We start from the raw sequence: 17,607 nt of genomic DNA on the forward strand, positions 1-17,607 counted from the left end.
GGACACGACTGAAGCGACTTAGCAGCATCAGCAGCAGCACTTCATAGGGAAGGGAGTTCTGGGAAACGCAGCCCCAGTTTAGTTTTGGTGGCCCTGCTCTAGGACAACCACTCAAAATCTTTCATTTATCTTAACTCAATCCTGACTCTGGAAACATTCTGCTATGCAGCTGTGCCTAAGCTTTTCTGCTGCCTTATGTCTCCAAGTCTGATAGGATTCTCCTCACACCTGACAGTGTATCATCATGGGTAAGAGGGGAGAGATTTAGGATATGCCTGGGTTCTGTCCTGTGTCTTTCTTGCTGGGGGACTGTGGCTGCATCTCCTCTTCTCTGCCTTAACCGCAAAATGTGGAGAACAATGGGCCACTCACGGCTGTTGTGAAGATTAAGTGGGATATTGCTGAAAAGTACTGAAGACAGTAACTGGCAAATCAAAAAAAGCCCCATGAATTTGGGATGTTATTTTAGCAGATAGCCTTGCATCCTACCATATCAACTTGAGTTGCTCTACAATTGCTCCTGTCTTCCGCAAAATTTCTAACAATTACAGCTATCAGTTTTTTCATGGAAAGAAAACGTTCCTCTTTTTTCTAAGAGAACTCCTTCTTTAGTTTTATAATTTCCATTTCTCTACCTTTGTTCTACAAATGTTGATTTATTGCTTATGTATGCAAACAAATGCCAAACAAATCACTGCTTGTTTGGAACATCCAAGAAAGCTCAAGAGCTTTTATAAGAAAGCTCAAGAAAATAAGTGATATTGTGATTGGGTATGACTCCTATGACTTCAGAGAGTTTTTTCTTTTACAGAAGGAAATACTTGAAACGAACCTGAATGAAGAGCTCATGGCTTTTTCTCACTTTGGAAAAATTGGGGGTATCAATGAGTCATCAGATGTTGGGGGTGAAGTAAGAAGGATAGGGGCAGGGCACAACCATTAAAAGAGTGATACAAACATTAAGAACAGGATACCACAAAAGCCAGTTAGAACTTACTAGGTCCAAGATGGTGGAAGATCTGACTTCTAGTAAACCTTGAGCAGGTCAGGAAGCAACAGTTAGAACTGGACATGGAACAACAGACTGGTTCCAAACAGGAAAAGGAGTACATCAAGGCTGTATATTGTCACCTTGCTTATATAACTTATATGCAGAGTACATCATGAGAAACGCTGGGCTGGAAGAAACACAAGCTGAATCAATATTGCCAGCAGAAATATCAATACCCTTAGATATGCAGATGGCACCACCCTTATGGCAGAAAGTGAAGAGGAACTAAAAAGGCTCTTGATGAAAGTGAAAGAGGAGAGTGAAAAAGTTGGCTTAAAGCTCAATGTTCAGAATGGGAAATCGATGGGGAAACACTGGAAACAGTGTCAGACTTTATTTTGGGGGGCTCCAAAATCACTGCAGATGGTGATTGCAGCCATGAAATTAAAAGATGCTTACTCCTTGGAAGAAAAGTTATGACCAACCTAGATAGCATATTCAAAAGCAGAGACATTACTTTGCCGACTAAGGTCCATCTAGTCAAGGCTATGGTTTTTCCTGTGGTCATGTATGGATGTGAGAGTTGGACTGCGAAGAAAGCTGAGTGCCGAAGAATTGATGCTTTTGAACTGCGGTGTTGGAGAAGACTCTTGAGAGTCCCTTGGGCTGCAAGGAGATCCAACCAGTCCATCCTAAAGGAGATCAGCCCTGGGATTTTTTTTTGGAAGGAATGATGCTACAGCTGAAACTCCAGTACTCTGGCCACCTCATGCGAAGAGTTGACTCACTGGAAAAGACTCTGATGCTGGGAGGGATTGGGGGCAGGAGGAGAAGGGGATGACAGAGGATGAGATGGCTGGATGGCATCACTGACTCAATGGACGTGAGTCTGAGCGAACTCCAGGAGTTGGTGATGGAGAGGGAGGCCTGGCGTGCTGCGATTCATGGGGTCGCAAAGAGTTGGACACGACTGAGCGACTGAACTGAACTGAAGGAGAGTACAGCCCTGACTTTCTATCTCCTTGTCTCCCTGAAATTTCCCATGCACTGAACTACACTACTCTCATTCCTTGGCTTTCCAGCCACTAAAGTTGACAGCAACACTTCATTTATTTTCTCTTACCATTCATGCACAGTAATAACAGTGAAAGTTTCCATTACACAATAAAAATAGTTTTCAGAGAAAGGAAATTTTTTTGCCAACTTTCTTCAAATTCAATCTATTATTTTCAGAGTTTTGCTATAGTTCTCTACTCGGGTTTAAGAGGAAACAATTCCAGTGAATAGAAGAGGAGGCCAAGAGTTGTATTTAAAGAAGGAATATAAATAAAAAAGAAAGAGGAGACTGTTGACAATAACTAATATTAACAGAGAGCTTACTATTCCATGCACTGAAATTGAGTTAATTTCATGTGTTAACCTTTAAGACTCACAACAAAGTTAAGAGGAAAAGAATCAACTTTTTCTCCCCTGAAATCATAACAAACAATAAAAGAAGAAATACTCTTATTTCTGCTTAGTACAATACCTGAGATCATAAATTTGAATAACTCAATTTATACCTGAAAGTCTCACTATCTTCGGTTTTTTTAAAGTGATAACCTTACCAACAGGACACTTCCAGTTCAGTTCAGCTCAGTTCAGTCACTCAGTCATGTCCAACTCTTTGCGACCCCATGAACTGCAGCATGCCAGGCCTCCCTGTCCATCACCAACTCCCAAAGTTCACTCAAACTCACGTCCATCGAGTCGGTGATGCCATCCAGCCATCTTAACCTGTCATCCCTTTTTCCTCCTGCCCCCAATCCCTCCCAGCATCAGAGTCTTTTCCAGTGAGTCAACTCTTCGCATGAGGTGGCCACAGTACTAGAGTTTCAGCTTTAGCATCATTCCTTGCAAAGAAATCCCAGGGTTGATCTCCTTCAGAATGGACTGGTTGGATCTCCTTGCAGTCCAAGGGACTCTCAAGAGTCTTCTCCAACACCACAGTTCAAAAGCATCAATTCTTCAGCGCTCAGCTTTCTTCACAATCCAACTCTCACATCCATACATGACTACTGGACACTTTACAGTATCTTAAACAGGACTGCTGCTGCTGCTGCTAAGTCACTTGAGTCTTGTCCAACTCTGCACGACTCCATAGACGGCAGCTCACCAGGCTCCCCCGTCCCTGGGATTCTCCAGGCAAGAATACTGGAGTGGGTTGCCATTTCCTTCTCCAATGCATAAAAGTGAAAAGTGAAAGTAAAGTTGCTCAGTCGTGTCCGAGCCTCAGCGACCCCATGGACTGCAGCCTACCACGCTCCTCCGTCCATGAGATTTTCCAGGCAGGAGTACTGGAGTGGGGTGCCATCGCTTTCTCCCTTAAACAGGACAGATAATGATATAAAGGGCTTCCCCTGGTCCCGTGGTCCAGTAGGTCCAGTGGTTAAGAATCCAACTGCCAACACAGGGGACATAGTTCGATCCCTAGTCCAGAAAGATCCCATGTGCTGCAGGGCAACTAAGCCCATGCACCACAACTGCTGAGCCAGCACTTGAGAACCTGTGCTCTGCAACAAAAGAAGCCACCACAGCGAGAAGTCCACACCCCACCACTAGAGAGTAGCCCCGTTCACAACTAGAGAAAGCCCATGTGCAGGAACAAAGACCCAGCACAGTCAAAAAAATAAACAAATAAATAAATAAATTTTAAATGGTCATCTTCCCTAAAATTTTTAATTCTGTACCAGTAAAGTTAGACAATTCAAATATGTATATCCAAAAATTCTACCTTTAAAATATTACAAATTTAGTCTCTAAAAATGCTGTTTTCTAAAATATGATTAAAAATTAAGGTAATAAATGAAAAAATTTCTAATTGAGATGCAATGTTAAGTCCTATTTTATACTGAAATTATAGGGATTTTAATGCAGGAGTTACTCAAAGTGTATTCTATTTAAGCAATTATTCTACAAAGGAAATGGAAAAAGTACAGAAAATAATTTTTAAATAAAATATAACCACATTAAAAAATATATATATATATATGACCACATTAGACTGAAAAGCAGGAAGCAAACACTAGATTTTAGAAAGACAGCTAGGGATTCACTATACTTTCAAAGATAATAAAACTGAGAGAAAGCATTACATACCGTTTAAAAGCAATTAATGTACAAAAAAACAGAACTGAGAACACTATATTGTCACAGAAATAGAAAATCAGGACACCGGTGTGTGTATGTGTGCTTACTACCACTAAATAAAGGCTCAGTGAGTACTTACCATGTGAATGAAATGAGACAGATGTAAGTGTTTACATTTGTCAGCTTAACTCTGGATGATTACACCTTCCACAACTGGTGTATAATTTTTTTTTTAATAGGTATAAAGTTTACATGGATTTTATTTTATTTTTTTATTTTTTTTAATTTTTTATTTTTTTTAAATATTAAAATCTTTAATTCTTACATGCGTTCCCAAACATGAACCTCCCTCCCACCTCCCTCCCCACAACATCTCTCTGGGTCATCCCCATGCACCAGCCCCAAGCAAGCTGCACCCTACGTCAGACATGGACTGGCGATTCAATTCTTACATGACAGTATACAAAATAAATAAATAAATAAATAAACATACTTGGTGTATAAATTAAAGAGTCAGTTCACGTCTGACTTTAAAAAAAAAAAAAGAAACTTTTAAAAAATGTAACACCTTTAGGTTAGAAAAGCAATCAGTAAGAAAGGAAACACAAATTAAGAGAAAATATTCTGGGTCTTGTGTGTAAATATGTATATTAAAGATTAATTCATCTGAAAGCTACAATTATTTAAACACATAGACAAAAAAATACTGGTCACCTGTCCTTGTGCCAGGCGTTTTCACATCTATAGTCTCAAAACACAGCTGAATACCACTTTGTTAAATACGCATCATTATTTAGATTGTGAATTGCCCTTCCCAATGTAAGTAAGGCTATACTATCAAAAAGAGCCAACAGTACCACTACAATTGCTGCTGACAGAGAGGCTACAGAACAGTGTTAGCAGTGTTAACCCAAAAGAATGAAGCCTCTATATAATTCAGGCCATGTGACAGTCAACAATCAGCAGGCCTTTACAAAGATTCCGGGTGCAAACCAATCAAGCTAGATCAAAAGCACCAAATGAAGTCCAACAAAGACTACCCTTCAATAAGAAGTTTCAAACTTTTTATTCAAAGGTATAACATATTCTTCACTGTCTGACAAAAGGGAAACAAGGCAAATGTGTTCATTCTCACTCCTACCCTAGGGCTAACAGTTGTTCATCCCTGAATTAAGACAGGTAGATAACAGGCACAATTTCTATTTCATTCCATATCGTGATTAAAATAATTTTAAAAAGTTATCACTCATTATGAATGGCAGATCCACAAAGAGGTTCACTTTAGAGAAGGAACCAACTGTAAAGTCAAGTACCAAAACAAAGATCTACAATCTTCTAAAAATACTAACTTTTTCTTTGGTATATCAATAAAAATATTCACAGCCCATCCAACTCTTTTATCCTCTTTCCAATTATATAACTAATAAGCATGGAAGAAAGTATCAACCACTTATATTAAAAAAAAAAGAAATTTATAGAGAATTCAGCCCCAAAATTGGGGGACATAATTATTCAAAAGGTCAACATTAAAAATCCTCTATTATTTCACTGCAAACTGTTAAAGAATAACCTTGTGTATTATTTGCATACAAAATAATTTAATGCTATTTTAAATCTTTATGTGCAGTAAGTATAAAAGATAATAATTGGCAATAAATAAATGGACATTAAAAATTGAGAAATTTTACTCCCAAATGAGTTATTGCTCCTTTAAGCTTATGGTTCTCCATAAACTTATAAAGAACCATAAACAAGTTTCAATAATACTGCTATTGAATAGGACATTTTAAAAACTCTTTTATAATTCAAATATGTATAAAATACATTTACTAACTTCTGGTTCTAGCACTGACAAAACATTTCGCATTAGACAAATATAAACCTGAAAAAAATACGAGAAACAATTGTGTAAGAGCAATGGAGAGCAACTATCCGAGACAAGGTAATGAGACACTATAATCCTTGAGAAAAGAGAATGACATCAGCTGAGTTTCTCCATGAGGACATTTCAGCAAAAATCAAAGTCCCATTGAGTTAAGGAAAGAAGGTTGACACTGAGAGCTACTCGATACAATACCCACTCGTGCAACTGCCCAATTCCTACAGTGGTAATTCAGGGGAAATTTCTAAGAAGCCCGGCTTTCTGCAGCAGCTGAGAGGCTAAGGAGCTAGGCAGAGTCACATTACCTTTAGGAGACCTATAATAATAATATAGTGACTTTTCAACAGAAATGATGGAAATCAAAAATTAATGAAGTAAATCCTTAAAATGCTAAAAGAAAATATTCATCAACCTAGAATGCTACACCTAGGGAAAATATACCCTTTAAAATGATGACAAATTTAAAAACAGAGTCACATAAACAAAAGTTGAATGAATGTGCAGCAAACCTGCACTAAAAAACCATTACTAAAAGGAGTACTTACGGTAAAAAGAAAGTGATCCCAGACGGAATCATGAAAAGAAAGAAACAGCACTGGAAACGGTAAAAATGTGGGCAAACAAATGAATACAGACAGAAAACATATGACAACAGTGGTACAAATGTAATAAGAGGAGTCAATGCAGCTGAATCATTGTAAAGTTCATGCACTGCTGGAAGTGGTATAAGTAAAACTTCAAGGTAGACCCTAGTAAGTCAAGAATGCATGTTTTAAACTCTAGGGTAATCACCAAGTGGGGCTTTCCAGATGGCTCAGCAGTAAAGAATCCACCTGCCAATACAGGAGAGGCAGGTTCCATCCCTGAGTCAGGAAGATCCCTCGGAGAAGGAAATGGCCACCCATCCCAGTATTCTTGCCTGGGAAATCCCATGTAGCATGGGGGGCTACAGCCCATGGGGTTGCAAAAGAGTTGGACATGACTTAGCGACTAAACAATAACAACTTATAGAAAGGGTCCCAAAAGGCTAAGATACAGATCTCTGAGGAACAGTGGGCTGCTGCAAAACATGCTAACCACTGCCACAGAGACAAATGCTAGAGGCCATTCACCAGAACCAAGACCACTGCCTGACATAAGGAATACTGCAGGGACCAACTGTCTTCAGAGCAGTTTGCCAGTGGTATAAAATAAAAACAAGAAGAATCAACTCTTTTCTTCAACCTCCAGCCTAATAGTCTCCCTACAATGCCCCTTTATTGGCAGAGTCTAACACAGACTAGCTGTCAAAGAAGATATGTGGTTTCCAGAGCTTCCAGCTCCAGTATCACAAGAAGGGCTAAAAGGGCAGGTTTTGAACTTAGAGGCAACAATAAGTCAGTAACTGACAGAGTCAGCATCTTTATTTAGGTCTCTCATCATGCCAAGTTCAGATAAGTGGTAAAAGTCTTCTAATCTTCTCTTGGGAAGGTAAAAGTCTGGCTGCCATGATTTCAAAGGCCAAGTGGAAGGTGAAGGTTAGAAGTTTCCATATTCAGTATTCAGTAGGTATGCTTGACTTAATCCTCCAGTTTTCAATACATAACCTATCTCCTACAAAAATGTGCATGAAGTGTCCCAATACACAGATGCTCTATTTATCCTTCATTTTCTAATAAACCTAAAAACCTCTACCAGATGAACAAGGAGCAGTCATCAAATGAATTGAAGGGAGAAGACTTATATACTTTTATTCTCATTTCCAAAGATGCCTGGTGCTATAAGTTTCTATGCCTCTTAAGGATCTGCTGTGTAAATAAGGGTAGTTCCAAGATACTCCTACTACATGCTTGAGATTCAGGTATGTTGGGTCTGTTAAGTCATAGTTTCCACTCTTCAAAGCCTTGCCAACTTTCTTTGTCCATGTGAGCATATTACATTTTAAAATCCCTATATTTTGATTTTTGTAGTGTTTCATAACTGATTTTGATTTTTTTTTGTATATGGTGTGGAAAAGTAGTCCAATTCTCCAAACACCATTTATTAAATAGATTGTCTTTTTCCCCACTATATATTCTTGCCTCTTCTGTCACAGATTAATTGACAATATAAGTATATGTTTATTTCGGGGCTCTCTATCATGTTCCACTGATCCATGTGTCTGTTTTTGTGCCAGCAGCGTACTGTTTGGATAATTATATCTTCATAGTACAGTTTCAGCCCGGGAGCATGACACCTCCAGATTTGTTCTTTCTCAACATTGCTCTGATTATAAAGGGTCTTTTGGATTCCATGCAAATTTTAGGTTCATCTGTTCTAGTTCTGTGAAAATGCCTTTGATATTTTGATAGGGACTGCACTGAATCCATAGACTATCTTGGGCAGTATGGGCATTTTAATGATACTGATTTGTCCAATCCATGTGCACGGTGCATCTTTCCATTTTTTTGCCTTGTTTACCATTTCTTTCATCAGTGTTTTACAGTTTTCAGAGAACAGGTCTTTCGCTGCCTTGGTGAGATTTATTCCTAGGTATTTACTTTTCTGATCCAATTATAAATGGGACTGTTTCTTAATTTCTCTGATACTTCATTGTTCAAACAGATGAATGCAACAGACCTCTGTAAATTCAGCTTGTATCCAGCAACTTTCCTGAATTCATTCACTGAATTCAACTTTTGAATAACAATTCACTTACTGAATAACAGTTTTTTTGTGAAGTCTTTGGGGTTTTCTATATAAACTGACAGTATCATGTCACCTACAAACAGCGACAGTTTTATTACTTCCTTTTTAATTTGGATTTCTTTTATGTGTGTGTGTGTGGCCTTTTTTTTTTTCTTTTTTGCCTAATTGTTGTGACAAGAACTTCTAACATTATGTTGAATGAAAGTGGTGAGTATCTTTGTCTTATTCCGTTTTTTATAATTTTAAAATTTAGTTAGTTTTGGCTGCACTGGACCTTCGTTGCTGTGCATGGGCTTTCTTTAGTTGCAGCAAGTGGGAGCTACTTTTCATTGTGATGCACAGGCTTCTCGTTGTGGTAGCTTCTCTTATTGCAAAGCACAGGCTAAAGGCCCAAGGGCTTTAGTAGTTGCAGCATGCAGGCTCAGCAGCTGAAGCATGTGGGCTCTAGAGTACATACTCAGTAGTTGCGGTGCATGGGCTTAGTTGTTCTGTGACGTGTGGAGTCTTCACATACCAGGGACTGAACCCATGTCCCCTACATTGGCAGGCAGATTCTAATCCACTGTGCCACTAACTAAGTTCCTTGTCTTATTCCTGATCTTAGAGCAAAAGCCTTCAGATTTTCTCCACTGAGTATAACGTTAGCTGTGGGTTTTAATATGTGTGGCCTTTATTATGTTGAGGTAGGTTCCCTCTATGCCTACTTTGCTGACAGTGAAAAGTGAAAAGTGACAGTCGCTCAGTTGTGTCTGACTCTTAGTAACCCCATGGACTATACAGTCCATGGTATTCTCCAGGCCATAATACTGGAGTGGGTAGCCTTTCCCTTCTCCAGGGGAGTTTCCCAATCCAGGGATCGAACCCACGTCTCCCGCATTGCAGGCGGATTCTTTACCAGCTGAACCACAAGGGAAGCCCAAGAATACTGGAGTGGGTAGCCTATCCCTTCTCCAGCAGATCTTCCCGACCCAGGGCAGGCAGATTTTTTACCAACTGAGCTATCAGGGACAGTTCTTGTCATAAATAGATGCTGAACTTGTCTAATGCACTTTCTGCATCTCCTGAGATGATGTGATTTTTATTTTTAAATTTGATAATGTGATATATCTAACTAACTGATTTGTAGATATTGTACCATCCTTGCATCCCTAGGATAAATCCCACTTGATCATGATGTATGATCCTTTCAACATATTTAGTCTGGTTTGATATTTGGTTTGATAATATTCTGTTGCAGATTTTACATTTACATTCATCAATGATATCAGTCTGTAAATTTGTGTGTGTGTTATCAGGTTGCTATCTGGTTTTGTTATCAGGATGATGGTGGCCTCGTAGCATGAGTCTGAAAGTGTTCCTTCCTCACTAACTTTCTGAACAGTTTGAAAAGGAAAAGTATTAACCATTCTTTAAATGTTTGGTCATGTATGGATGTGAGAGTTGCACTGTGAAGAAAGCTGAGTGCTGAAGAATTGATGCTTTTGAACTGTGGTGTTGGAGAAGACTCCTGAGAGTCTCTTGGACTGCAAGGAGATCCAACCAGTCCATTCTAAAGGAGATCAACCCTGGGTGTTCTTTGGAAGGAATGATGCTAAAGCTGGAATTCCAGTATTTTGGCCACCTCATGCGAAGAGTTGACTCATTGGAAAAGACTCTGATGCTGGGAGGGATTGGGGGCAAGAGGAGAAGGGGAAGAGGATGAGATGGCTGGATGGCATCACCAACTCAATGGACGTGAGTTTGAGTGAACTCCAGGAGTTGGTGATGGAGAGGGAGGCCTGGCGTGCTACAACTCATGAGGTCGCAAAGAGTCGGACACAACTGAGCGACTAAACTAAACTGACTGAAATGTTTGGTAGGATTAACCTATGAAGCCGTCTGATCCTGGACTTCTGTTTGTTAGAAGTTTTTTTTATTACTGATTTAATTTTATTACTGGTAATCAGTCTGTTCATATATTCTATTTCTTTCTGATTCAGTCTTGCAAGTTTGTACATTTCCAGGAATTTATCCATTTCTTCTATGCAATCCATTTTATTAGCATATAATTCTTCATAGTAATCACTTATAATATTTGTATTTCTGTGGTGTCCATTTTTATCCCTGATTTTATTTATTTGGGCCCTCTCTCCTTTTTTCTTGATGAATCTAGCTAAAAGTTTACCAATTTCGTATATATTTTCAAGACTTCCCTGGTGGCCCAGTGGTAAGTAACCTGCCTGCTAATGCAGAAGATGCAGGTTCGATCCCTAAGTCAGGAAGATCCCCTAGAGAAGGAAATGGCAACCTGCTTCAGTACTCTTGCCTGGGAAACCCCATGAACAGAGGAGCCTGAGAGGCTACAGTAAATGACTTCACGAGAAAGTCAGACACAAGTTAGAGACTAAACAACAATATCATATATTATCAAAGGACCAACTCTTAATTTCATTGATGTTTTATGTTTTTAGGTCTCTATTTCAGTTATTTCCACTCTCATCTTTTATTTCCTTTTTTCTCCTAACTTTCGGTTTTACTTGTTCTTCTTCTAGTTTCTTTAATGTGCATTTTGATTATTTGAGATTTTTCTCATATCATCAAGTGGGCCTGTATCACTATAAACTTCCCTCTTAGAACTGTTTTATGTTCACCCTCTTTGACTTTTCAATGATCCATTGATTGTTTAGTCTCCATATGTTTGTGGGCTTTTTTTTTTCCGGTTTTCTTCTTGCAGTTAATTTCTAATTTCATACCAGTGAAATCCAAAAAGATGTCTGACATATGCTGGAAAGGGTGTGAAGAAAAGGGAATCCTCCTACACTGTTAATAGGAACGTAAACTGGTACAGCCACTATAGAAAACAGTATGGAGCTTTCTCAAAAAACTAAAAATAGAGTTGCCAAATGATCCAGCAATCCCGGTCTTGGGCTTGTATCTGCAGAAAACCATAATTTGAAAAGCTACATGCACCCCAGTGTTTACAGCAGCGCTATTTACAAAAAACAAGATAAGGAAACAACCTAAATGCCCACTGACAGAAGAATGGATAAAGAAGGTGTGGTACATACATACAATGGACTGTTACTGAGCCATAGAAAAGAATGAAATAATGCCATTTGCTGCTACTTGGATGGACCTAAAGTTTATCACACTAAGAGAAGTCAGACAAAGACAAATACCATATGAATATGCATCCTTTATCAAATATCTCTTTCACTTTGTGACTTGCCTTTTACCTCTCCTTAGTGGTATCTTTTTTCTTTAAATTTCACTTAGTTGTTTTCGGCTGTGCTGGGTCTTCACTGCTGCACAGGCTTTCTCTAGCTGCAACAAATGAAGGATACTCTCCAGCTGTGATGTACGGGCTTCTCACTGCGGTGGCTTCTCTTGTTGCAGAGCTCGGGCTCCAGGGAGCACAGGCTTCAGCAACAGCAGCACACGGGCTCAGTAGGTGTGGTTCCCAGGCTCTAGAGCACAGGCTCAACAGTTGTGGCGGACAGATTAGTGGCTCTGCGGCATGTGGGATATTCCCGGACCAGGGCTCGAACCATGTCCCCTGCCCTGGCAAGCAGATTCTTTACCACTGAGTCACCAGGGAAGCCCTCCTTAATGATATCTTTTGAACAACAGACCTTCATTTTAATGAAGTACAACTTATCAATAAAGGATCTCTGTCTACCCCTAGGCTAGAAGGGATATTCTCCTATGGTTCCTTCAAGGTGCACAATTGCTCTAAATTGCACATTTATATTGACCATCCATCTGGAATTCAGTTTGTAGTATATGCTGTGAAGTCAGGTTCGAGATTCACTGGTTTCGATACTGATCCAATATCATTTATTGATTAGGTCATCATTCTTCAGTCCAATCAGCCCAGTGTCACCTACTGTAAAGGACATCATTTCCCCACGCACTGCAATACCACCTTTTTCATATCACTGGAAGATAAACATGATGGTCTATTTCTGGACCCTCTATTCTGTTTCACTATTGTCTTTGCCTCCAAACCACAATGTCTTACTTTATAATAGTCTCATTTTTAGCTCTCAGTGGGAAAGCTTTCAATATTTCACAACTGAATATGATGTGTGCTGCAGGCTTTTAGATATCCTTTATTAGATTAAGAATATTCCCTTATACTCTTATTTTGCTAAGAGTTTTTTTATCATGAAGTCATTTTGATTTAAACTACTATTTTAAGAAAATTATTAAAATGAGTCCTGCACTAGAGCTCCCTTTCCAGAAAAGTACACTACCAAACTTACACAGTTCCAGGGTCATAGTAAGTTGTACTTACTTCCATACCCATCTGAATGGTAAATTATATCAGAGCTGCACTTCCATCTGTACTATCTCCATGCTCACTTAGCAACATTTCCACTCTGTTAAATAATTTGAGGTGGTTTCTAGTCATGTTGAACTGCTATCAACTTTGGAATATTGATTTTGACATCAATTTTGTTTCTGTCAATCCTCTGATTTTGTATCCTCCGTAACCGTATTTTTCCCATATATTTTGTTGGCTACAGTGCATAATCTTTTAGAATGTGATATTTTTCAATAATGGGTAAATATAATAGCAAAAATACACAAAAACATCACAGAAGAAGATAGTCAAATCAAACTTCATTTCAGCATATATACTGCCTTGTTTTAATTATGACTGATCATGTCCAGCCAATCAAACAGAAACATACAAATGAACTGATTATAATTCAATTCTATTCAAATGCAGATAATCAGGAGTAAAATATTATCTATTTGATTGTAGGAAATTAAAAATAATTACTTGACATAGTATATAAAAAACATGTTCTGACAGCCAACAATAGTTATTTAATTGTTGCTATTAGATTAGAGCCAAAATTAGTCATCAGTTATGCTGAACAGAGATCAGGAATGATTTTATAGCAGTGTATCATAATATGATTAATCATGGCTTCAAAAAGACTGCTTATAACCAGTACTACAAAATAAACATACATAATACTGCCAAAAATGATCACTATTTGTGTCTTATAATTTATAGGTCCATACTTACCCTCACACTTTTCAAGAATCTGGACCGTTTCTCCTATTTCTAAGACCAACCCTTGGGGAACAGATCCTCGAAAGCTGCATATCACTAGAAAACCAAAGATAAACATGTCAATTAGGATTTTTAAATACTGATATAGGGTCTGTGTCACTGAAATCAGGCACTAAATTTTCTTAACTATATGCTCTCTCTTTTAATTCATTTTTCAAGTATGTAAGCCCCTGTAAGTCCTTGCAGGCATCTACATAACTAACAGTAAGACAGCTTTCCTAAGGTCCAAAGTGTCCAATCTCTGAGCCATATCTTACAGTAAAATTAAAATAAAGAGAATTAGCACTTAAGAATTTAACATCATCACATCATCCACTCCTTAACAAAGTCTTTATCGAGATCCTTGCTATTATTTCAATCTCCAGAGCATTCAGTATTCCTGTCTTCTTAACCTTTGCCATTAATTGACAAGAACATTAAAATTATGAACAAGCTTCCATTGTTGGAAACTGGGTGTTTTGTGCATATTCAGAGAACCTATGTAAACTTCCCATTTTAATAACTATCTTCATTCAAGAGTGGCTTTCAAATGATTTTTCAAATTAATGTATAAATAGAAAAGAAACCAATTATATTTGCTAGAAAAGCAAAAGGCTTGAAAAAAAAGTAGAGCTTTCTCTCTCTAATCATGGGACTATTTTCAGGCCTATATAGTCTATTTGTAGGAATATCACAAAGAATAAACCTGTTAGTTATAGACGGTTTCACTCTATTCTTCTCTATATCTGTCAGGTACATCAGATGTCACTGCGAGCTTCAAGAATTTGAAAAAGAATAGATACACGTTCATATATAACTAAATCACTTTGTTGTACATCTGAAACTAGCACATGCTTAATCAACTATACTCCAATATAAAATTTTAAAAAAAAATTTTAAGAAAGATAAAATAATTTCTGCCTACAAAGAATTTATCATTTCATTGGTGGTGGTGGGATAAGGAGTGTGAGATGAGAAGGAAAAAATGCACCATCCATATGGTGCTACAAGACCTGTTTGCCCCAAGATCCACTCTCTGTCCTCCTCCCCCGCACTCTTTGCCCCAGGGGAGCCTGTTCTCACAGGGGAGCATCAACAGCCTCCTCCCTGCCCCATGGCTGGTTGGGTAAAGTGGGTGGAGAACACTGCGAGATGCTGGAGGATTGGTGAGATGGGGACGTTTATTCCTGCAGGGCTCTGGGGTGCGGCTGCACCCCTCCAATGAAGGATGTGGATTTCCCAGGTGGCACAGAGGCAAAGGACCTGCCTGCCAATGCAAGAGATGCAGGAGACTCAGGTTCAATCCCTGGGTCTGGAGGACCCCCTGGAGGAGGACATGGCAATCCACTCCAGTATTCCAGCATGGAGAATCCCACGGACAGAGGAGCCTGGCGGGTCACAGTCCATAGGGTCGCGAAGAGTTGGATATGACTGAAGCTGCTGAGCACACACACAGATGTATAGCCAAGTTAGTGGCATAACCAGAAAGAGAGGATCTGTTCCAAATAATGTGTCAAGAGAAAGCAATGTGACTATATATCCCTAATGGAACATATTCTAAGGATTTTAAAATAACTTCAAAATAATCTTAGTCTGCCTTCACTAATCATACTGTGGATATAGTGATTAGTAGTGCTACTCTACAACTGTTGTGTGAGTACTGGAGATAATCAAGTAAGTAATTATTTAGGAATTTGCTTTTAAGGTACAGAAAATGCAGATGTAAGATTTATGAAGTAAAGACAATGTAGTAATGCACAGTTCCCGATGAGGCCTACAAACAATGACAAATCTCTAGCACTAAAATTGTCATTTCTAAATATACTATTTCCCACTAAAAGGAACCAGGGCTCCTTGGGAAAAAGCCAAGTTTAGGTCAGAAAATGCTTAACGTAAGCATGGAATACCTTACCATACTAAAAATCAAGGAAGCTATGATTAATAGCTAAACTACTATGGTCAGGTCAAAAGAACTTTCAGCACCAGGAGAGTTCCACTACTCACTAAAAGGATAGTATGTCAATATATTTACATTCATAACTTAATAAGACTGATGATTCCCCAAAAAGCTTATTGGTCACTTTTCAAAGGTTGCTAGGGAATCCATTTACTACTATGAAAATTCACAAAACCGGGGAAAAAACAGAACAGAAAAAAAAAAAAGAAAGAAAACATGCTTTTCTAACACAAACCAGACCTCAGTATACCCACATAGTTGACGAGAAGTTTCTCTATAAAAATACTCTAGACAACAAACAAAGAAGTGATGGCAAAGGTAGAATATCTCTATTTGGTGACTCCCAATAAATGAACGGGTATAGGAAATGATCACTGGTGGCTCTAACATCATGAAAAGAGGAGACAAGAAATTATATAACTACTAAACAAAGCGCCACCTGAAGAAATCATAAAATAAAACTCAAACCTTAATATGACACTTACAGAAATGTCAACTTAAAGGAAATACTGGGTATAAGGAGCATATTAAATGAATTCACAGAAATATGATTAGCAAGATTCAGACCATGAGACAAAAAAATGCAGTTTAACGAAACACTGCAAGGGAAAAAAAATGGAGAACTCAATAAAACAGCCTTCAGCTGTATCAACTCCATATACAGTAGTACCAAAAATAACAGGACACTTAAGAATAAATTTAATCAAAGAGGTACTGAAAACTACAAAACACTGCTAAGAGAAATTAAAGATCTAATTAAGTGTAAAGACACCCCATGTTCATGGATTGGTAGAATGGATATTAAGATGACACTACTACCCAAGGTAGTCCACAGATTCAATGGAATCTCTATCAAAATCCCCAAGAAATAGGAGAACACATCCTAAAATTCATATGGAATTTCAAGAGAACCAAAAATCCAAAACAATCTTAACAGAGAACAAAGTTGGACAACTCTCACTTTCAAGCTTCAAAACTTACTACAAAAGTACAGTAATCAAAATAGCGTATGGTACTGGAATAAGGATTATATGAATCAGCGGAAAATATATTAAGTTCCCTATATAGGAACATTCAAGTTGCGAACCTTCAAAGATGCAAATGTGCATTTGCATGTCCAACTACGTAAGTTAGTTCACATCTGGCGTACATTGTCACGTGTGTGCATGCTCTACAAGTGGTTATGCTTCTGTGTAGTTTACTGTATAGTATTATATAGAATGGGGCTTCCCAAGTGGCTCGGTGGCAAGGAATCCACCAGCCAATGCAGGAGACACAGGGAACACGGGTTCGATTCCTGAGTCAGAGGAATCTGGAGGAGGAAATGGCAGCCTGGAGGAGGTAATGGCAGCCCACTCCAGTATTCCTGCCTGGAGAATACCATGGACAAAGGAGCCTGGCAGACTGTAGTCCATGGGGTCGCAAAGGAGTCGGACATGACTTAGTGACTAAATAATAACAACATAATTAATGTATGTTAAGTACTTAGAATAATACCTGGTACAAAGTACCATGTAAGTGTTTGAAATTATTATTTTGCTATTTATCTTTTAAAGTATATACATACATATATATATTGTATACATATATTGTCACCCTGCTAATTTAACTTATATCAGAGTATATCACATGAAATGCCAGGCTGGATGAAGCACAAGCTGGAATCAAGACTGCCAGGAGAAATATCAATAACCTCAATGCAGATGACACCACCCTTACGGCAGAAAGTGAAGAGGAACTAAAAAGCCTCTTAATTAAAGTGAAAGAGGAGGGAGAAAAAGTTGGCTTTTTCACTCAACATTCAGAAAACTAAGATTATGGCATCTGGTCCCATCACTTCATGGCAAATAGAGGGGAAACAGTGACAGACTTTATTTTGGGGAACTCCAAAATCACTGCAGATGGTGACTGCAGTCATGAAATTAAAAGACGCT

At 38.4% G+C, this 17,607-nt stretch overlaps 1 protein-coding gene across 7 annotated transcripts in view; it reads right to left on the reverse strand.

The window, feature by feature from the left end:
* DOCK3 (dedicator of cytokinesis 3) overlaps positions 1 to 17,607 on the reverse strand; it is a 301,031-nt gene that overhangs the window by 264,379 nt on the left and 19,045 nt on the right. For all 7 annotated transcript variants that reach the window (XM_018038221.1, XM_018038220.1, XM_018038222.1 and 4 more), the window contains exon 2: positions 13,690 to 13,773. In XM_018038221.1, the coding sequence (XP_017893710.1) occupies positions 13,690 to 13,773 (84 nt within the window). The remainder of the gene's footprint in view (positions 1 to 13,689; positions 13,774 to 17,607) is intronic.

The sequence above is a fragment of the Capra hircus genome, chromosome 22, assembly GCF_001704415.2.
Source record: "Capra hircus breed San Clemente chromosome 22, ASM170441v1, whole genome shotgun sequence".
NCBI lineage: Eukaryota > Metazoa > Chordata > Mammalia > Artiodactyla > Bovidae > Capra > Capra hircus.